Source organism: Vespa crabro, chromosome 10 (genome assembly GCF_910589235.1).
Source record: "Vespa crabro chromosome 10, iyVesCrab1.2, whole genome shotgun sequence".
NCBI lineage: Eukaryota > Metazoa > Arthropoda > Insecta > Hymenoptera > Vespidae > Vespa > Vespa crabro.
The window spans coordinates 3469738-3492601 of record NC_060964.1 but is presented as its reverse complement, the minus strand read 5'-3'; the positions used below and the strand labels follow the sequence as shown (position 1 = coordinate 3492601).

General features: G+C 34.5%; 2 protein-coding genes across 2 annotated transcripts; one reads left to right on the top strand and one right to left on the bottom strand.

Annotated features, from left to right (window-relative positions):
* Positions 1 to 40: 40 nt before the first annotated feature.
* LOC124427721 lies at positions 41 to 12296 on the bottom strand. Its single transcript, XM_046970984.1, has 4 exons — positions 10365 to 12296; positions 9808 to 10081; positions 9621 to 9697; positions 41 to 9533 (listed from the first exon to the last, which is right to left on the bottom strand). Exons 2-4 carry the CDS (start codon positions 9981 to 9983, stop codon positions 319 to 321), a joined length of 9468 nt encoding a protein of 3155 aa, XP_046826940.1. The 5' UTR covers positions 9984 to 10081; positions 10365 to 12296; the 3' UTR covers positions 41 to 318.
* A 310-nt stretch (positions 12297 to 12606) lies between these two features.
* On the top strand, positions 12607 to 15328 carry LOC124427723 (G kinase-anchoring protein 1-like). The gene is made up of 6 exons (XM_046970986.1): positions 12607 to 13059; positions 13507 to 13572; positions 13862 to 14096; positions 14203 to 14460; positions 14536 to 14690; positions 14775 to 15328. Exons 1-6 carry the CDS (start codon positions 12862 to 12864, stop codon positions 14805 to 14807), a joined length of 945 nt encoding a protein of 314 aa, XP_046826942.1. The 5' UTR covers positions 12607 to 12861; the 3' UTR covers positions 14808 to 15328.
* The last annotated feature ends 7536 nt before the right edge of the window (positions 15329 to 22864 follow it).

Genomic DNA, 22864 nt, shown 5'->3' with positions numbered 1-22864 from the left:
TATATATATATATATATGACATATGATATATATGTATATACGCTATATATTATAGAGGGATACTATATATAGATAGATAGATAGATAGATAGATAGATAGATAGATAGATAGATAGATAGATAGATCAGTAGATAGATCAGTAGATATAAATTATTATAAGAAAATTTAACCTTAAATCTAAGCACTTATAACCTTAACATTCTATGTACATTTAAAAATAGACTCGAGTTTATCAATCAATAGCTATAACTCTGAATAGTCTATTTTAAAAAAGAAACTTCTCATTACAATGTTTTGCAAAATTCTGTAACAATGTATTACCTTTCCATAGGCTTAGTGGCTGGTACAGAACTTTCTACAAGGTCATGCCTCTCTATTGGCGAATTGTCCAATGTATAATCAACGGGATATCGTTCTGAATATGTCGGAGTAGCTTCTCCTTGTTGTCTTAATCGTAATTCATCAGTATGCTCTTGATAAAAACTTTGCGATGCTTCAATGTTCTGTGAATTTGATTGTTCTGTTTTTTCTAAATCATCTGCTGAATAATAACTTTGACTGGCTTCACTCTCTGGTCTATGACCATAATAACCCGAAGAAACATTTCTACTGGAATAACTTGGAGTTGCTTCTTCTGGTGTAAAGTAGCTTTGACTTGCTACTTGTGGATTACCTTCATAATAACTAGGAGTTACCTCCTCTTGTGGATCCTCTTCCAATCTAGAATTTCCTTCTTGATCAACAGATTCGTAATAACTTGCAGTTACTTCTTGATGATGGGTATAATAGCTGGAGGGTTCATTTCTATGATCTGTACTTTCTGTAACAAAATTTTGTGAGGACGTTTCTTCTAGGCCAGGCATTGATACTGGAACCTCATAAGAGGTTGAAACATTTTGTTCTACTATAACTTGATCCTCATAACTTGATGTAGGTACAGAATCAATATGAGTAGAAGTAATATCTGGATTTAGATTGTATGAAGATGTAGGTATTTCAGGTACTCCATTGTCATGGATACTCGTATGTTCTGTCCTAACTGATGTATCAGGTATTGTACTGGATGAAGCAATGTTTAATTCCTCACAAGGTGGGATTTCATATGATGAGGTACTTATAGCACTTTCTTGATCCTGATCTCTTTCTTGATTTTCAGGAGTCTCTGGAACATATGATGAACTAGCTGTCTCATCTTCATTCAGGCCAGAGTTATTAGTAGAAACCGATGATGTGCCAATACCATCAGTCCCAATGTCATTTGATTGAGATGGTATATTGCCTTCTTGACTAATTTCTGCATCTGTTTCTAAATTATCCGGTATATTTTCTACTTTACCAACTTCATAACTTTGTGTTGGAAAACTTTGATCATCAATCGCTTCATTCGTAACAATTCTTCCATCGTGACTTTGCATTAGTTCGTTGAAAGACTGCGTGGGTGCATTTACATTCATCTCAGTAGACGTCTCATATGACTGAGAAGCTTCATTTTGTTTTAAATGTTCGAACGATTGAGTTGGTGGTTCTCCAGCAATTGTTTCTTCGTCCGTTTCCATTGGTTCATATGTAACTGACTGTGATGGTTCACCAGAATTTTCAAGTTTAGACGCAGATTGACTGGGTAAATCTGCAGGATCACTTGTCATTGATATATCAAATTGTTCGAAGGATTGCGATGGCGTTTCCTGATTACTTTCTACTTGAGTTTTTCCGAAATGTATTTGAATGTTCCGTTGGACATGATTACCATCTGATTCATCTTGCGATGATGGTTCATCTGTTTGACAATCTTCCGACGGTTTTACTGTAGAATTATACATTTCTGAATCAACAGCTTCTTCTACTTTTATATCTTCTGTATTAGTATTATTTAACGATTGGACTACAGTCATACCTTGCAATACTTCATGCATTGTTTCTGTTTGATTTGTTGTTGTAGTTTGTTCTACCAGCGTTGGTGAAGCAACTTTAATATCAGCAACATCATCCTTATAAGAAAATTGCTTAAATTTACTTTCAGTATCTGCTTCTTGGGAAGAGGTTTCCATATCACCTGAATCTGTTACTTCATATGTCATATGTTCTACAGATTGTACTTTTATATTAGATTCTGTTTGTATTAAAGCATTGTTGTCTAAAATAGGCATGCTACTAGTCATAGAATTTACAGCTTGATCCACTAATTGCATATTTAATATATTTTCATTATCAGATATTTTTTCTTGTGCAGTAACTGTTATGTCATGCGTTACATCTTTTTTAATGTTTCCTTGTAAAATTAGTTCTTGAGATGAAACAGGAATTTCTTGAGATGGATAAATTTCTTCTAAAGGCATTGTAGTATCCTCTGTCTTTTTTAGTACACAAGTTTCACTTGTTGAAGTAGATGAATTTTGAGATGATATAGGAACTTCTGGAGTGGTAACATTCATTTCTGATGCAACTGTAATATCTGACATTTGTACATTTACTGGAGATGTGATAGAAGCTTTAGAAACTAACATTTCAGATACTGGTACATCAGCAAAACTGTGTTCTGTAGCAATTGAACTTTGTATGGATGTCGAAAATTGAGTATTATCTGCATATGTATCATCTATTATAGGCATTGATGGAGTGGTTTGTACCTGTGTAGTTTCTAATACAATATTGCAAGGTAATGAAACTGAATAAGAAACATTGGTACCACTTACAGCCTCTTGGGTCTTAACAGTCATATTTTCATCTAAATTAGGTATTACTAAATATTGAGTACTAGTAGGAATGTCTGTTCTTGCAATTTCAGTTGAAGTTGAACTATCCATAATTTCTCCAATATCTGGCATAGAATTACCAGGAATTTGAATTTGCGTTTCTCCTGCAGATATATATGAAATATTCGGATTTGTAATAGTAATTGGTAATTCTAAAGAAGATGGTATTGTTGAAACTACAGAAGTTGAGGACTCTGATTGAATTGGGAGATTACTTGGAACTTCAAGTGGTGTCATAATCGGTTGATTCAAAGTCAATGATGTCTCTAACACAGATGGAGAAGATATTGGCTCTGTTGGTGGTATAATGGTTGATTGTAGAATTGTTTGATTAATTAAGCTAGTCTGAGTCAATCCAGTAGTCATTACACTTCCTGTTGGATTTTCAGGTAGATTAATTTCTTGTTGAAAATCAGTGTTGGCTAGAGCTGCCGCTAAAATATCTTGATTTGATGTTTGTATAATTTCTGACGTAGGAAAACTTTCTGACATTATAGTTTGGCTTGGTTCATTAGTACTGGTTGTTACATTTGGAAGGACTCCATTGTCAAATTGGAGAACAATATTATCCAATGTTCCAGCCTCTCCTAATGAACTAGGATCTATATATAAAGTTCTTGTTCCATCTGGATTTTGAGTTGTTCCCTCGAGGGACATAAGTGTATTATTATCTAATGGTTGTATTTGACCTTGTTCATCGATAGTTACCAAAACATAGGTTTGGGTACCATCACTACTTTCTGTTGGTAAAGCCATGATCTGTGGCTGGGTAGTTACCTTTGGCTCATCTATTTTCTCCATTTCTGTACTCTTTTCTGAATGAATTTTCTCTACTTTTGATTGATCCTTTTGTACGTTTTCAATAATTGTATTATCTATTTTCAATTTTTTCTCTGGTTCAATAGGTTCTAAAGGTGGTAAAGATAATGGTGCAGACAAATTGGTATTTAGATTTGTACCAGATACAGAGTTCATGGCAATATTTAATAAATTCTTCTGAGAAGCTTTATTTATCATATGAGTTTTTGTGTTACTTTTAGAGGTCATTGTATTTGCACTTGTGTGTTTATGTTGTGTTATGGCCTTAGAAATATTGGGTAATGTGGTATGAGGACTTAAAATATTTTGTTTTGAGTGAATATTTTGTGCTGTATTTGCTTCTTGCATCTTTTGAACGACAATTTTTTGCTGATTTCTTGACTGACGGCCACCGCTTCGAGGAATAAAAACTTTTTGGACATTGGATGAAGATACAGATTTTCCTTTCTGTTGAACTTGCGATGTTACCGTTTGTGATGTATTACTTTGACTTGAAAGATTCTGTATAGCAGTGCTCTGTTGAATAGCCATTTGTTTGCTTATTTTTTTATTTTGTGAAGCAACTTTGGAACTCGATCCAGTACTTTGGAATACCATAGTATTACTTGATGATTTTGATGATGAGGAACCTCTAGTTTGCGATGAAGAAGACATTGGAATTTTTTGGGCTTTTTGTATACTAGACATTTGTGCTTTCTGTTGCATCGACTGAGATTGCACTTTACCGCTTTTTGACGGACTTTTTGCCACTATCGCTTTAACTTGTTGACCAGTCACTGGAGTAAGAACTGTACCTTTAGATGTAACAATATTTGTGCCAAGAATTGGTTTTCCTCCAATGGTTTGAGATATTGGTGTCAGAATAGCTTTTGGTCCACCTAAATTTTGAGAAGGTAATATTGTAGCACCTTTTGTAACTAAAGTTTTAGAATTTATAATTGTTCTACCTCCTAAAGCAGAAGCGCTTATAGGAGTATATATTCCACCTTTTGTTAGAATACTTTGCGACAAGGTCCCTAATAAAGCAGTTTTTGTAATAGTTCCTGATAAAGGTGTCAACACTCCTTTGGAAGTAATAATACTTGGTGTATTTATAATTTTTGGACCAAGTTTAGATGTTGTAGGTGAATTGCTGTCTCCTTTTGGAGCAATAATAGTCTTTGAAGATACAATATTTTGTGGACTGATAGGACACAGAAGTTGACCTTTGTTTGTCATAATTCTCTTACCACTTAATGTTTTTGATATATTTAATGGTATCATCTTCGTTTGACCAGATTGTGCTGATGTAAATATGACTACTTTTCCACCTTGATGTACTACTTGAGGATTTCCTGTACCTTTCCCTGGTGATACAGCAATTTTTTGTTGCCCTCCAGATTTCCCCTGTACGCTATACCGTAACTGTGGACCTGCAGATGTATGTACTACTACATATTTTCCAGGTGATGCCTTTTGTGTTAAAATAGGTGGTGCTTTGCCAGCTGGTGTGTTTTGGAATTTTAATCCTTTTACACCTCCAGTCAGCGGTGGTACAATTGTTCTAATACTTGTAATTATAGGTTTTGCCCTGTATTTATTCTTCAGAATTGCAGGTGTTCCACTTTTCTTTTTTGCAGGTGACGCTTCAGAAGTACTCTCATTTACAGATTTAAGTTGCATTTGATTAGGCGTTACAACCTGAGTAGTAGGAGTAAGAGATAATGTAGGTGCTACTGAACTAGATGCTGGTATGATAGATGATATAACAACAGGCATTTGTTCTATATTTTCTGGGGTTAATACATCTTCACTTAAAACAAATGGCATTGAATTAATATCTAACTCCATATCAGCCAAACTTTGTGAACTTTGTTGAATATATTTTTCAGTTCCTGATGATGCTGCTGTTAGGGCCTGACTTGTTTGTACATTTGCTTTTTCAATTGCAGCATTTTCAGTTTCTTCAGCCTTTAAAACTTGAAGTTTTTGCGTTAACGAAAGATTCGGAGAATTTACCTTTAATCCAGTTTTCATTTTACTGTTAGAAGGTAAAGATTCTATTTTCATAATTTTTGCTTTTGGACTTCCTTTTGGATCATTTCTTTTTGTATCACTATCTAATTTATGTTTTATTCCTTTCTGGGGTAATTTGTCTAATAGTTTTGATTTTAAAATTTGCATTGGCTCTGTTAAAGCAACATTTTCTATGATTCTTGGCATTTCACGCTTTTTTACCGGTATACTAGCTTCGGAGGTCGGTGAAGGAGCAGGAACTTCTACTTTTGGCGATTCCTCCATCTTTTGAAAGTCTAAATTTGTAGATTTTGCAGTATCTTCTATCATTGGTAATAGAGTTTGTGATATTAGATTGTAGTCATGAGATGAAGATGGCGTTTGATTAGTATTCTGCAAGACAGGTTCATCAACTTTTGCATCAGTTTCAATATTCTCTTGTACTACTACTTCAACGCCATGAAACCCACTCATAATGGAAACATCTGAAAGATTTTCTTGACTTTGTAGATTAGAAACATTTTCTGATAGATCTTTATTGTCTTCTACATTTCCAACTTTGACATCTTGTATACCAAGTATTACTGTATTTACATTATTGAGCTCATCACTTTTTCGTTTAATTGACTTCTTACCTTCTTTTCCTTTGTTAGAAATTAATTCGTTATCTTCTAAAACGTCTTTTTTCTTGTCCATCTGTAAAGTCTTTAAAAAAGCTTCTTGAAATGTATTTATTGGTTTCTCATCCAAGAAACTATCTTTTTCTTTTTTTGATTTTACTCCCGCTTCTGGAATTACTTTTCCTTTATACCTAGTTTGCATTAATTTTTTCAATGTATGTGAATCATTCGATGTCTTCATAACATCCTTAGGCATTGATTCTATATCCTCAGATTTAGAATCTTGCCCTTCTTTTTCAGGGGACTTCTTACTTTCTATTTGCTTATCACATTGTGCAATATCTTCTGAGACAAGTGTATCAATTTGTATTTGTTGTGATTTTTTATCTTCTGCAGTCGTAATTTCTATACTTTCTTTCATTTCAATTTCAACATTTAGATCAGTCGATGTTTTACTTTCTGTTTTTTCAATATTTTCTGATGAAACACTTTCTGATGAAACATTTTCTAAATCTGTTGGCTTTGTTGTATTTACCTTATTCTCAATATTAATGAATTTATTTTCTTCTTCTTGAGATTCAGTATCATGATCTGTGGTAGTGCTTTCAGAAGGAATATCAAGCTGTGACAACTCAAATTTTTTTATTTGAGATTTCTTTGGTGGTAACATATCAATGGTAGTTTTTGAAACATCTGATTGTTTTTGTATATCTGCATTGTTAGAAGTTTGAAGTTCCATTGTTTTTGAAGCGCTTTCATTTTCATTCTTTAATAATTCCTCATCAAGAGAAGTTTTATTTAATATAAGATCTGTTTCTGTTTCCTGATTCATAACTTGTAATAATTCAGTTTCTTCCTTTAGCGGTTCAATTATAGCATCTTTGGGTGGTAATAATGTTATACTCTCTGACAAAAGAGTTGTATCTGATTGTTCCTCATTAACTTCCATATTTGTACATTCAAGGGACGTTTTTTGAGAAGTACTGCTAATAATTTCATCATCCAAAGATTTCTTTTCCAGCGTCAAAGATATTTCACTTGTTGCAATATCATTTTGATCAGAAGAAACATGCTTTGGACTAAGTTCCGCCGTTTTGACATTATCTTCTGTAACTTCCATCATTTCTTCAGACAGTTCCAATTCTTCCATTTGCTTCATTGAATCAATATTCTTCTTTTTTTGTCCTATTAATTTTTTCCCCCTTCTAGATTTAACCTTTGGTTTTTCATGAAATCTTTCATCGCCCTCAGATTGGCTATCATCAGTTTTAAAAATGCTTTTTTCTTCTTGCGTAGATTCATCTGACTCTAAATATCTTTTATTTGGTTTTCTTTTCCTTGCAGTATATGAACGATCAGTATCAGATTCTGATGTTCTACTTCTATTATCTTTTAATGCTTTTTCATTATCATCAATAGAAGTATCTACAGATTCTGTACTTTTTCGTGGCCTCCCTCTTTTCCTTTTAATCTTGAAAGTCAATTTTTCTTGTGGATTACGTAATAAAATATTATCCTTCTCAGATTTAGGCACTTCAGTCAAATCCATATCAGAGCTTTCACTTTGCTCAGGAAGAGTCTCTGCTGATTCAGAAACAGTTTCATCCTCTGTTTCTGTAGTGAATTGTTCTGATAGTGTATCATCCATTTGTTTTGCAATTGTATTATCCTGACTTACTTCCATTTTTTCTATTATATTATTTGTAACAGGTGGTGTTTCCCTAATTGTGGTCTTGTCTTCTACACACGTTTCATTATCTGTCATAAGTTTGTCAGAATCATTTTTATCTATTGAAGAAGTTTTAGGCTCTGATCCCTTATCAATTTTAATATTTGCAGAATTCGTATCTTCACCCTCTTCCTTTTCAACTTCAACAATTTCTACTATTTCTAATTCAGTTTCACAATTATTACTAGACTTTTGTTTTTCATTGTCTTGTGATATTATTTCACTTTTGCTTTCACTTTTGTTTTCATCACTTTCAACTAACTTATTATTAGTTTCATCATTTGTATCTGAACTTTTACTACTATCATCGATCTTTTCAGTATCTTGTACATCTAAATTATTTTTTAATATAGTTTCATCGGTTTTATTACTCTTCTTAGATATGTCATGTTCCACTGTAGCTGATATTTTATCACTTTCCACTTCTTTCTCTGTTCTTAAAGCTTGACTCATTTCAAATTCTTTAATTATTTCTTTCTTTAAAGATAAATTCTTTTCACCAAAAACTCTTGGAATTTTTCTTACAGGTGGTATAGATGGCTCAGGCACATCATCTTCATCGAAATCAAAACAAGATAATCGAGATTTTTTGTCATCCTTATCAGATGTAGAATGTTTATTCTCACATTCTAAATTTGTCGTTTCTTTCTCTTTATTGAACTTATCTGTTAATTCATCTTTACCAAGATTTGGAGATAATGGCTCTTTTTCTTCTATATTACATTCAACTTTGTGTGCACTACTAGTCAATGCATCTGCCTCTATATTAATGGATGCAAATTTTTCAGTTTCCCTAAGTAATTTTTCAGTTTCTGCAAGAATTTCATGGGTATCTGTAATCTCCGAAGGTGTTGCTTCCTTATGCTCTTCGCTAACATCCATATATGATTGATCTCTTGTGGGTGAACTTCTACTTGTACTAGTATTAAAAGATTTATTTTGATCAAAACTGATTTCTTCATCAGATTCATCGTCCCAATCTGCTAATAGTTTTTCACGAAGTTCAGGGTCTGATTTCTTCTTTTTGTTGGCTTTTTCATTCTGTTTACTTTGTTTTCTTTTTCCTGAATCCATAGTATTTTCAATTTTACTTTTATGTTGATTCTTCTCCTTTTTAACGTATTTTCTCTTAGGTGTATCAGAATCTTTACTTCTCGATTGCGAATAAGTTTTCACTCTTGATCTTGCCACAGATGAATTACCAGATCTATGACTTTTTATGTGACAAATGATAACGTTAACTCGAGAAGAAGTAAAACTGCACAAATGACAAGGATATTGTGGAGAAGATAAGCTATTCGGTGTGCTAGGTAAGCTACTTGGTTGCTGACGAATACGAACTTCGTGATCACTTTCTTTCAAAAATCGAGGATGTGTAATTTTTCTTATATTTTCAGTACCATCACTCCTTCTATGTGAATCATCTCGATCTTTTTTCTTCTTCTGCACTTTTTTATCTCCAAATAATGCAGATATATCTGGCTTTTCTTCAGGACTAAATTTATCACTATTCAATATATCTGGATTTCCTCCAGTCAGTTTTTCTGCCATTTCAACATCACCAGGAAATTTGGACATGTAACTAGCACCATCTTTGATCTTACTCCTATATTTATCTGTAAAAATTTTCACATAAGTATATGAAACATTTTAATTTAAATATAAAAAAAAAATTAATAGCTATTTAATATAATTTTACATACCCAAACCTTTCCTAATAAATTCATCTTTGAGCGTACAATTATATTTATAAATTTGTTGATAATTTTTGACGTATTCACTGTAAACAAATAAAATGTAAAAGTAAAGCAATACAATACTCTCTGTGATAAAATAATGATTTTAATATAAAAAAAAAAAAAAAAAAAAAAAAAGAATGAAATAACTTACTATGTATCTTCTTGGAAGAACTTAACAGCAGCAATCAATGGTTTCTTTTGAAACTCACGTTGAATGTCTTCTGGTAAATTATGAAAACCAGTAACTTGTCCTGGCCACCAACATCCTCCTAGCTTCACCCAAACGATATCACCATCCAAATAATTTATTTCTGTTTGTTCGCACATTTTAGCACGATAAATGGATATATTTCTTTATAAAATCAACATTGACTTGACAAGTAAATTTCATAGAACTGCTTTCAGATCTATGATTAAAGGATCATCTATAATACAAGTCAAGCAAACTTATTATACTTTATAACGAGAACTCAAAAACTTGTATAATCCTTATATAGATATTTTAAAGTCTCTTGACATCACAAATGATATTACACGCTTAAAAAAAAATTGTAATAAAGGATTAAATCAATATGACGAAATAAATCAAAGTACAATAGGGACACTAAAAATCGTTTCTTCACATTAGTGCTTTCATGTTAAGTTCTTGTCATTCAAGTAGACAATGATCCAAACTTCTATCTATTTTATCAAACTGAATGAACTTACATAAAATTACAAAGTATATTAGCTTGTTTTATTGCGTTATCACAAACACTTAAATTAGTCCAATTAACATGTTCTTTGTGTTCTTCAAATTGGAAATAGATCGTCTCTTTTTTAACCTTTCTTCTAATATATCTAACAGCAACATGCTCTCTCCAAAGTTCAGAAGAAAAAGATATATATAAAACGTCGTAAAAAAGCGTTGTTTTAAACGACGTAACGGACGATGTCGATCAAATGTCTTCTCTTCTGATTATAATATCACCAACGAGAAGTGAAGAGTGAAGAGGAAGAGGAAGAGGAACACAGAGGGACACAGGGAGAGGGGAGAAAAAGAGAGAGAGAGAGAATGAATGAGAGAGAGTGAGAGAATGAGAGACAGCCAGATAGACAGAGAAAGAGAAAGAAAGATCACCAAACAGAAGTCTTTTAAAATTGGTCGTCTCTTTGATAGGATGATAGGTGGAACGACCGGATCGGTGATATATTCGCGGGAAAGCAGGAGCGAGCGTCGTCCCCCTGACCGCGCACCTTTTCGTTGATCCTGGTTCGTTGTACGTCGACGTTGTTGCCCGCAGAATTCACGTTGGGCATCTTAGCCCGCGAATTATCGTGATTATGTCGTACAAAATTTCACAGAGAGACACGTAATGAAACGTATAGTTTTTTTTTTTTCCACGGGGTTTTTAACGAGTTAATGATACTTGCTTTATTAGCGAGAGCACATATCATTAATTCTATGAAATAGGCTTCGGTCTCGAAGAGAAAAAAAAAAAAAAAAGAAAAGAAAAATAGAATGAGAGGGAAAAAAGGAAAGGAAAGGAAAGAAAAGGAAAAGAAAAGAAAAGAAAAAAGGAAAGAAAGAAAAGGGAACAAAGTATAAATCTTCTTCTCGCTCCTCGCCTCTCTCACCGCACCAAATACACGGCACCACCACTAACAACGGCAGCGGCAGCAGCACCACCAACAGAAGCAGCAGCGACAGAGGAGGAGCAGGAGGAGGTAAGGAAGGCAGAGAGTGGCTTCGTTTTTCTTACAACGAAACGGTATTATAACACCACGCAAATGCGATCTTTCCGCGCGCACACGCGAAACTGCTAACGTGGATTGAAACTTTGAACACAAACGCGATGTACAAGCTTAACGCTTTACGTCTCTCCTACGACGTACGTACATGTTCCTTTCCCGACGTGCAACGGGGCCCTCCTATATGCTAGATGGGATGGATGTGTAGATGGATACTTCCTTCTCTCTTGTTGCTCGAGTTCTCGATAGCGCGTTCAGGGTTGCCAACGATATTTATCCTCTATTCGAAAGATCATTCCATGGCTTAAATACGTCTTATTATTTTCTTTCGATCATTCGCCCGCTTTTTTTTTCTTTACGTTCTCTTTCCTTATTTATATTCGAAATATTTATCGATCTTTTTGTTTATTATTTATTCGTTTATTTTATATCAGAGAGCACAAAGGGAAGGGGATAGGGGAGATAGGGGAAAGAAAAATGTTAATAAATTAAAAATAATCGTTGTTCGATATTATTGCATATTTTACATTTAAAAAAATAAAAATTAATGTACTTGCTGATATTAGTTTTTTCTATCTTTTCTCTCATTTTTTTTTTTTGCGTTCGGGGTAGGGCCAAGGGGGCATTCAATTCAACTTGTCGTTTAATCTGATTTCTCGTGCGATTGCATCGATTATTGGCAGCCATCGATGTAACTTTAAGAATCGGACAATTTTCTAAGATTTATATTAAACTTACATCTATATTTATAATATATAGACTATTATGATTTTGAACGTAAAAATACGATTGAAATTTGTCGATATAGGTTTCATTTATGTTTTATATATATGTCAGTGTTCATAATTTTTATGGTTTATTACAAATTTTGAAAAATCTCTTTTATGAGATCTTCTACAACGAGATAAGCGAGACAATAAAATTTTAATATTATCGATAAAGGATTTTAATCGTTAAGTAAAACAATTGGAAGAGATAAAACGATAAATTCATAATCATTAATTAATTGTTTTTATATTACAAAATATATAAAATGTGTTATAAAAAGAAAGAGAAAAGGAAAATAACAATTCGGCTAAAGGCGGAAATAAGATTAAATTTTAATTAACAATAGTTGGCAGTACTGTGTCGCCGGGCGGGTAAACCATTAATTGGCTGTTTGTACCACCAGAGGCGCTGATTTATTACGTCGACATTACTACCAGTTTCCGGTTTGCATAGTCGTACGTTGCGATCGAACTTGGTTTTTTTTTCCGTGTATTTGCCATAAATATCATTCTACGGGAAACAACGCGTGTTCTGTTAACGATTTAACGATAATTAAAATATCGTGTGTTGCGATAAGTGAAAGTAGAATAATTTAATAACTATCATAATTATAATTCATAAGGTACCGGAAGTTATATCTCTCTTTCTTTCTTCCTCTTTTTATCTTATTCTCTCGTTTGACTGCGTGAATTCGTAAATCGTAAAAATGGCGACCGCTGTTCCATCGCGATTTGCCGTTCTTAGTATTGAAGATGATGATTATAAGCCAAAGAAGCCTCAGAAGAGTACGTCGGCCGGTAAAACAAATCAAAAGGGCAAAGGTGACAAGTCGAAGCAACAGCAACAACAGCAGCAACAACAACAACAACAGCCGAAGAAAGATGACAAGAAAAAGCAAAGCAAGGTAAAGCACGTATTAGACTTCTTATTTTTCTTTTTCTGCACTGGTCTTCTCTTTTTATTTATCTTTTTTATCGATCAACAATTTCGATAATAGTAATCGATGATTTTTATTATTTTTTTTTCCCCCATACACATAGTTTTTACGATTTCATAACATTTATGATTAACGTAGTTGGTATCGGTAAAATTTAAATTCAGTGTTTTTTCTTTTATTTTGTTTTTGTTTTTTGTTTTGTTTTTTAACGTTTTAGACGTGTTTGATTGATATTCATGTCAATATTAACATGCGATATTGCGAAAAAAAACAAAGGCGAACTATTTATTATGCCAATTGAGAAATATTAAAGTAAAGTGAAAAATAATTTTTATTAATTTTTGGAATCTTCAAAAGTCAATTAAGTTATGTATATATACGTTATTTAAATTCAATTATTATTATATTTTCCAGGGAAAAAAGAAAAAGTCCACTAACGAGGAACAACAATGGGAGCAGTGGAAACAAAAAGATTCTATGGTAATGAGAGTAGAAACATATATATGTTATTTAAAATTTATTTGAAATAGTCGACATAAATCTCTGCTTCTAATCCAATTGTAATGCAACTACAATACAATAGTTCATTTGGCTATTGTATGCGTTTATGGAACATCATTTGAAAAGGTGTTAATTATTATTCGTTGTTAAAATTTTGAGCAAAGAACCATGAACTGTTAAGTCGTAGTGTTGAATCAAAGATTTTGTTTCAGTAGTCGTGTATTTATAAGTCTTGTGTGTTATCACGTCCAATTGTGATTTCCTTAAGGCTGTCGAGGAAACATTTGAGCAAGATCTGCATCAAGCCATCTTGTTATCAAAATTAGATTATGAAGAACAATTAGTAAATGCTGCTAAAACTGAGAAGGAACAGGAACAATGTAAGAAAGGTGGTAAAAGGTCGAAGAAGGCAACCATGTCATTGGAGGAATTCAACAACATGAGAACAAACACAACGCAAGTTCCAGTTATAACAACCGAATCAGAAGAGAATAAGTCCAAAGGTACGATACTTTGAGAAAATAAAAATGTCTGTGATCAATTGGTTTATGCAAAACATGATCGATGTGGTTTAAGTGTACTAGGTCATGGGATTAATAATTGCTACAGAATTAGATGCAGAATTCTTCGAAAGGGTTGACAAAGAGGCGAAGGAAGAAATTACAAAAGGGAAAGAGAAAGATATGTTGAAAGCACGATTAAACAAAATAGACGATGATATTACATCAGCACAGTTAAGAGTTGAAGTGGAGAATAGAGATAAAATAATTAGTCAGCTCAGACAAGAAGTTGAGACGCTTAAAGAGGAGCTAACGCAGGTTAAAGAAAGAAATACAAAACTTTATCAAATCCTTTCACACGGGGAGAGTAAGTTTGATTTTATTCTTTGTCTAAATTATTTTATAACTAAATAATATTGATTAATTTGATGATTTTTTTTAGTGAAGGACAAGGCATCGGTATTAGCAGAGGTAGCGAAATTACAAGAGATTCGCGACGAATTAACATCGGAAGTAGCATCTTTACATGCACAACTAGAACAAGAAAGATCCAAAACTCGTACGTCCAGTGTAGATGTTAAATCGTCCAAACAAAGTGTAAGGATATATATATAATAATTATTTTTTGTAATTGTAATTCGTTACGTACAATGAAAAATTGTATTGTCCTTTGTTTTTCAGAACAAAAAGAGACTGGCTACCGAGAATGCCTAAACTTTAGTATAATAATATCAAGCACTATGATCATGTGGTGTAAAGTTTTTCACTTTGAAAATAATTATTTTAACAGCTTTGAAAGAAATAACAAACGATATGATCTCGTAAAAATATGTTTTGTATGACACACTGAGCAAAGTCGATGAATGTACTTTATTTTTGTAGCTAAGTGGAACCATTGTCGATGAAAGACAAAAATTTAACGAAAATGCTTCTATGCTTATATGTATAAAACTTTTTTGTAATTAATTTTTTACATTTCTATAAGATATTCATCAAGTTATTATCAACATAATATAATTACTAAGTTCCCTTATTTCTTAAGTAAAGCATTCATAACTTAATATCAGATTATTAATTAGGGCTCATTTCGAGCTGACAGACAAATTTTTATAAACGAAACTTAAAAATTGTTCTTCCATAATAAGATTGATTGCCTGTATAATAGCTTTATCTTCTAAATTGTATATTGAAGTATGCTGCATATTAAAAAAAAAAAAAAAAAAAAAAAAAAAAAAGCGAAAACAAAAAATATATATATTACTTGAAATATTTTGTAATAAATATGTTCGATAAATATTTCATCATATTTCTTCATGGCCTTTGTTTAGGTTTGACGTTAAATTAAAAATAATATTAACGCATTATTAAAATTTTACATTTACGTTCAATTATCAATTACAAATAATTTTAAATCCTTTTAAAAAATCTCCTTTTGAATTCGCGTAGACATATCAAAGATATTTGCATTTATAAGGTAAACGTTTAATATATATATGTGTATATATATATATATATATATATATATATATATATATATATATATATATATTTATATATATATATATAAAATAATTAAGAATAATACATTTAGTTTTATATAAATATTCAATTAAATATGTAGATGATTCGAATACGAAAATTATTGTCAAAAGGGAGAAAACATAACGCTCTTAATCCGTTCCAAACGTAAACAAATAAAATTGTAATAAAATAGCAGATACACGTGTAATCATTTAACAATAATGTAAAAATAACTTGTGATAAAAATTGCCAAACGTTTTTAATATTAATTGTAATAACAACGAGTGAACTCTTTTACAAATTTTTCGAAGAAAGAATATTAAAAAATAAGCAATGCGTCGTGTATACGTAATCGTAAATCCTATTGAAAATACGGCAACATACGGCAACTTGTTACTTTATAAAGGATGTGCCTTTTGATTATCGATGTCTTCCTGTGTCCATTCTTCGCTTTTTCAACCATTTCCATCGGTGGTTCGTCCATTCGCACGGTGCTAAGCCTGATCCGGATTACGCATGCAGACGCGCATTTTTATAGAAATTTTTTCCTCGCTTTCTACCACCCACCTCACCCCGTCCCCAATCTCCCGCTTCTCCATATGAATTTTTCTCGACTCACTCTCGACGGCTTCTCCGTGCAGTTCAATATATCGCATTTCGCATTTCCAATTCTTTTTGTCACCGAGTCCTTCCTAAAGTTCCCTTAAAATTGTTCTATTTTTCGAAAGGAAAAATTACATTTATATGTACACATATATATATATATATAAGAAATAAGAGTGAAATTAAGATTAAATGATGAAAATTCGCTTATGAATTTATGGAAGTATAAGAATAGAAAAAAAAAAAGAAAAAGAAAAGAAAAATCAGAAGACTAAGAGGAACTGTAATCGATCGATGCGTTTAATTTTCACTAGAAACCGATGTCGACCTAGGGAGAGGCATCTTCTATTCAGCTTTTGCCTGAAATCTTGACCAATAAAAGGAGCATTAGCGCTAAGTGGACGCCTCGCCTACTCGGTCATAGTCCTGTTTGCTACAAGAGCCGAGGGTGAAAAGAACGGGGGATGCGGTTAGCGAGAGATATAAAGTACTACGGAGATTAAGCTTGTTCTCGCACCCTTCGCGTATTGTGAACTCATAAGGACGGTACTTCATCTCTTTTCTTTCCTCTCCTTATATATGTATATATACGTGCGCACACACAGACACATCTATGTATGTATGTATACATATAATTTATACCTTTTTGCTTTGAATGAATATAATAAAAAATATATATATATATATATATATATATATATATATATATATATTAAAAATAGTCAAAAGAAGGACTCATAAGGCGATTTAATTGACATCGACTTTTGCGTTGATTTTCCACAAAGATCATGCGATTCAAGTTTGTTCCTCGGAAAGTAGCGCGTTTCTTTCGAAGCTATCGCTTGGTAAGAGAGAAGAGAGGGCAGATAGGAGGTGGATGTATAGTATACTAGAAAGAGACAGAGAGAGAGAGAGAGAGAAAGAGAGGGAACGAGATCGAGGGTAGGTTTTAGGACATGGAGTGACAAGGGTGGTGGAGCGGTGTGGAAGGGGAAAGGGTGACAGTGGGGATTCATTATCTGACAGTCTATTGTCATTCCTACGGGCTGAGATTTTGCTCGGGCCAGGAACACCGCAGCAACGACAGCATCATCCGAGTATATGACGTATGTATGTACGTATGCATATATGTATATATCTACATGTTTCAAAAACGCGTTTAAAATGTCAGAGATATTTTCATTTATTATTGCAGTTTAAAAGTGCAGTCCAACTATTTACTAACTTTACACGTGGGCGTATAAAAGATATATAGATTTGATAACGTATTTTATAGGATTTACAACGAGATCGATGTAATCGAAATTATCTTATATTAAGGTTCAATTTGAAAAAGTAAAAAAACAAAACTTCGATATACTTCTCATAGTTCTCGAGTTTATGTAATTTTTGAAAAGGGAGAAAGAGAGAAAAAGAGAGAGAGAGAGAGAGAGAGAGAGAGAGAGAGAGAGAAAATGAACAAATGCTTGGGCGTTAAAAGAGAGCGAACGGAAAATTAATCCGAACATTAGGCAGGAAAATTAAGGTTCGAGCGCGAACAACGGCGGTCTCTCGTTATTACGATGTTATTCATCGCGTGTATCCTCGGTATCATTAACGCTCCTGCGAGTGTACATACATACACCATTGCCCGATGTGAAGTGTCGCCTATGTCACCCGCCAAGAAAATTGAGACTAACGAGGAAGGCATTTCTGAACTCACGAAGGGTTTCCTTCCAACGATAAAGAAACTCCTCTTGGAGACTGCATCCCTTACCCCCTCTTCGCCATCGCATCCCTCCTTCCTCCCCCATCCCACCTCTCCACCGTTCCCTCTTTTTCGTCGAAATAACGAGACCCTAGCTTAGGTTCTATCCTTCATCGCTAATCTCAGAAAAATCTTATATTTCAAGATCAAGAATATCATCTTTAATCTTTCTGACGTTTCTACGGAAAAAGAAAAAAAAAAGAAGAAGAAGAAAAGATCAGAACGCTCCCCGACGTCCTTTTTGATCCGTTTGCATCGAAAAGAAATAAAAAAGAAAAAATAACAAACAAACAAAATAAATAAATCGAGAAAATATTGTAAACGTTCCCATTCCAGTTTCCATTCCCGTTCCGTCATTTCCCCGTTTATGTATTATATCTTTGATTTTAAAAGCATCGGCCGCAAACTCGCGGAATATTTTTACATCGAACGATGTGCTCGAGGATGCATCCACACACGTAGAACGATTAAAGTTTTAGAAGTATCGATTTCGTGGCGTTACCGTTGACAGACAGAGGGATCGTCAAAGAGCATAATAATTACAGCGCCCGCAGAGAAGAGGCTCAACCCTTTGTTCTATAGTCACTTTGCAAAAGGGGGCTGCCAGGGCGCGAGAGGGATGCTCGCGGGAGCGAGCGAGAAACGAAACAGAGGGAGGTCGTGGCTCAGCGAGAGAGTGAAAGAGAGAGAGAGAGAGAGAGAGAGAGAGAGAGAAAGCGGGATAGAGAGAGAGAAGGAGAAAGCGGTTGCCGCTGCTTGGAAAGCATCCGTTTCAGCCGCGCCATTATGTAATTGATCTGAGCTTTCCGTACGCGATCATCGTGTAATGCATTCCCTGGTACTCGACACGTGCGATTCCACAGAGATTTTTTTCTCTCCCGAAATCTGGGAATATAGAGAAGTACCGGCCCTTCCATATCGGCTACCATCCCTTCATTCCTTCCATCCTCTCCTCTCTCTCTCTTTCTCTTTTTTTTTCTCTCATTCTTTCTCTCTCTCTCTCTCTCTCTCTTTCCACCTTTATTTCTTTCTCTTTCTCAAGTAGCAGCAACAGCAGCAGCAGTAGCAGCATCGTGATATAGGTGAAAGGATTACGAAAGCTGCCAAAGGCGAGACGAAAGGTCAAACGATTTACCTACGCCGATGATTTTGTAAAAATCCTTTAAAGAAATCCTTTGCTCTTTCCAATTTGTCTCTTCCACCTTGAACGTGTGACTCCACAAAACACTTTCGACGATATTCTCTCTCTGTCTCTTTCTCTCTCTGTCTCTTTCTCTCTCTCTATCTTATCGAAATTGAAGCCGAGATTTTCTTTATTTTTCCATTTTTGTTCCTACCCATCATCGAGGAGAGAGAGAGAGAGAGAGAGAGAGAGAGAATGAGACCCAGAAAAAGCCAAGAGATTATAAACGATTTTCAGTAGCGTAGTAGCGATCAAAAGCTTTGCGGAAGATTCCTACAAAATGAAAATATCGTCTGCATGTGTGTCAAGTACGGAGATGTTCGAAAGAACCCGCAGGGCTTATGAAGGCCGGTTTTATATAATTAACAGAAATTAATACACATATACAGGCAACGATAATCGGTCCAATCAATTAGAACACGACAAATGCAAATCCTTTTCCAAGTTAATCTTTCAACGTGTTCATGACTATCACGCATTAACATTATTCATTTTACCGTGCCTATATTTTCATGACGTATTCACGTTAATTCCTCTCACAGTGGGAAGCCAAATTCCGTAAAGACAATCGAATCGGAGATTACATTATTGATGTTTATTTTGTTTCATTCTTTTTCTCTTTACTTTTTCACCCGTCCTCTTTCTCCCTCCCTTTCTCTCACTCTTCGTTCTCTCTTTCTCTCTCTCTCTCTCTCTCTCTCCATCTTTCTCTCCATCTCTCTCTCTCTCTCTCTCTCTCTCTACTTTCCAAGGATAGATATTTAATTAAAGTTGTTTGCGCGACCAAGTTCGGGAACTTTGAGGATAACTTAGTGGCAGGAAACAGCGAAGGAACCATTTAATTGTCCTCGCATTAAATGCGTCGCATAACTCATGGATTATCTTCTTCGTCATCGTGTCACCGGAAGCCGATAACGGACGATGTTCTAGTACACGATAAAAGTTTCATAACGAGAAGGGATTCTAAGAATGAACTTTCAAAGGGTATGGCCAATCTCATTTATTTATTTCAAAAGAATCTAACTTCGTTAAGTGATTATAGATTTTTAATAATATTATCGATAATTGACAGGAACATAAAAGAGATATTTCCTTGAGAAAATCCCTGAGAAAAGCTGAAACGTTGTGGATGATGCTTTAACTTGAGAAAGGAGAAGCCGAGCGATCGCATAAACGTATTCGTGTCAAAAGCAGCTCCGGTCGAGACCCGAGTTATCCTCTGACCTCGCTCCGTCATCTCCAACTTAGCTTGCTTCTCGTTCGCAAGGCCAAACCGATTTTCTCTCTTTCTCTCTCTCTCTCTCTCTCTCTCTCTCTCTCTCTTTCTCTCTTTCTCCCCCCTCTTTCTTTGGCTTCTCATATTTTTTCACTCGCACATTCGACGCGAGAACACTTCAATATGATTCGACTTGTCTAAATCGAAAGATAGCAAGAGATCAAAGAAACCTGGAATAAAGTTAACGTGCAACTTATCGAATTTTTTCTTTCCTGTTTTTTTTTCTTTTTTTTCTTTTTTTTTTCTTATGCTCCACCGGCAAAGCTTATCAAACGAACATATGCACATATGCAGATAGACATATATAAATATGTACGTATATATGTATCAGTATTTTTCTATCGTATTTATTTTCTTTTTCGTTTGTTCGTTTATTCGTTCGAGCGGAAGAGAAACGCGATTCGGAGAAAAATAATCTGACGCATCTCCCCATCCTCCTAGGTTCGTCGATAGAAAAATTTTCTTTTCGTTCGTCTCGACGTATTCCTGGTAACGTTGGAGCTTGATACTGAATATCCTATAATACGCGTTTGGATGCGGATACCGTGAGCGCGATGCGTTAGCACGTTTCGTGTCTACAATCGCGCATACTATTTTTCACGGAAATTCTCTTTTCGCATAGGACATAGGCTCACAATCTCACTTTTAAAACGATCCAAGTCGCGCATTCCGCAAGCACTTCGCACTTGAGGTTCACACCGTGATAATGCTCCGACCGCTTCCACGCGTTACTCCCGGTTCTTTTAGTTGAAAACGCAAAGTATAAAAGTTTGATTTAGTACGGTATATCACACTTCTAAGAGCACGCGCGCACATCTTTATCGTTTAATAAAGACTTTTCGCGACATTTTTCATGACGTACGCGAACTAAATGTATCGGTGAGATAAAAAGTTCCAACCGTACGTAAGTACTTATATATATATATATATGTATATATATATATATATATATATATATATATATATATATATATATATATATAAGTATAGATATGTACTTGTATGAATATTATATGTAGCCTAGGTTATTACGTACCTACGTCGGGAGAAGTGTTAATTTAAAAGAATTTAATTAAATCACGAGAGATCGCTTCGAATTTTCTGCTACGAAACTACGCATATACGCTCGCGCTTTATTATTTCGTACAATTACTACATTCTATCGAATTAATGCGAAACAGATGTTATGGGAAGGATAGACAAATAGAGATGGACCAAACATTTACTTTACTTGTTTCGAAGAGCAAATCAGTATTGGCAATCGCTCCTATTTCCAAGGTTTGCCACGTTATCGAACCAAATGGTTATCAATAATTGCTATCGAATAGAATGTACCTTTTTGGGATAATCCCTCTTGTTTCTAGGCATTTTTGCAAGTTACAAATTACGAAATAGAATTTTCATTCAAAAGGGAATCAGAACAATTCTTCTTGGTCTCTTGTATATATCTATCAAATGTCCAGATGCACGATGAAAAATGACAGAAGCGAATAAAAAGAAAAAGAAAAAAAAAAGAAAAAAAAGGAAGAAAAGAAAAAAAGAGGGGGAAAAAAAACGGAGGAAGTCAGGTTGGAACTCATGGAATTTGGTTCCGCATTGAGAGCGTTAAATCGAGTGGAACGTTGTCCGCTACGTTACGTAATACAATGACCGAGCGTAGATCGCAGGAGAATCTTATTGTAAAAGGGGAATCTGATTATCTATGCGATATCGAGTATATACATCGACTGTATTATATTCCTTCGATATCGATAATGGATATTAGAGGTAGCGATTCTTGAAAACGCTTGCAACGAAGTTTCGAAAAGTCTAGATATCTATGCAGATGTATCCTACGATATATTCAAAAAGAAATCATATGTTCAAGGTAATCTTACGTTCATCTATTCCAGATAGACAGGGTCAATGTCCAGTTTGGTATTACTATTCCGACGATATTCACCAAGGATCGGGCACAATAATTCGTGTAATATCACGAGCATGTTACGGACATGGCCATAACATACCTCGTTACTACACTTGGCACCCACGGTTGGCGTAGAAACGATATGTAACATGGTAAAGGCAGGAGAAGGACAGGAGAGAAGGATTCATAGGTGGACGCATATCCGGCAACCTGCCGACGAGAGGGTCCCGATAAAGCGATCCGCGATCCTCTACGCGTAACGCATGACGTATATGCACGCACCTATACGTTCGTATTTATGTATACGTATATAGAACGTATTGTGCATATAGATAGATATATGTGTATACGTACACACAGGTGTGGGTCGCGTTAAGTGTAGCATAGCTCAGTCGAAGCTCACCCCCTTCCAACAGCTTCCATCCCAGCACCCTCTCTCTCTCTCTCTCTCTCTCTCTCTCTCTTTCTCTTTGATTCTATCCTCCTTCCATGTCGACCACCCCCGCGTCGCCGGCGTCACCAGCCTGGCAGTCGC

Coding starts and splice junctions, on each gene's coding strand:
- LOC124427723 (XM_046970986.1), top strand. CDS start 12,862: ATGGCGACCGCTGTTCCATCGCGATTTGCCGTTCTTAGTATTGAAGAT. Junction 14,461..14,535: donor AATCCTTTCACACGGGGAGA/GTAAGTTTGATT, acceptor GATTTTTTTTAG/TGAAGGACAAGGCATCGGTA. Junction 14,691..14,774: donor TTAAATCGTCCAAACAAAGT/GTAAGGATATAT, acceptor TTTGTTTTTCAG/AACAAAAAGAGACTGGCTAC.
- LOC124427721 (XM_046970984.1), bottom strand. CDS start 9,983: ATGTGCGAACAAACAGAAATAAATTATTTGGATGGTGATATCGTTTGG. Junction 9,698..9,807: donor TTCTTCCAAGAAGATACATA/GTAAGTTATTTC, acceptor ATTTGTTTACAG/TGAATACGTCAAAAATTATC. Junction 9,534..9,620: donor ATTTATTAGGAAAGGTTTGG/GTATGTAAAATT, acceptor AAATTTTTACAG/ATAAATATAGGAGTAAGATC.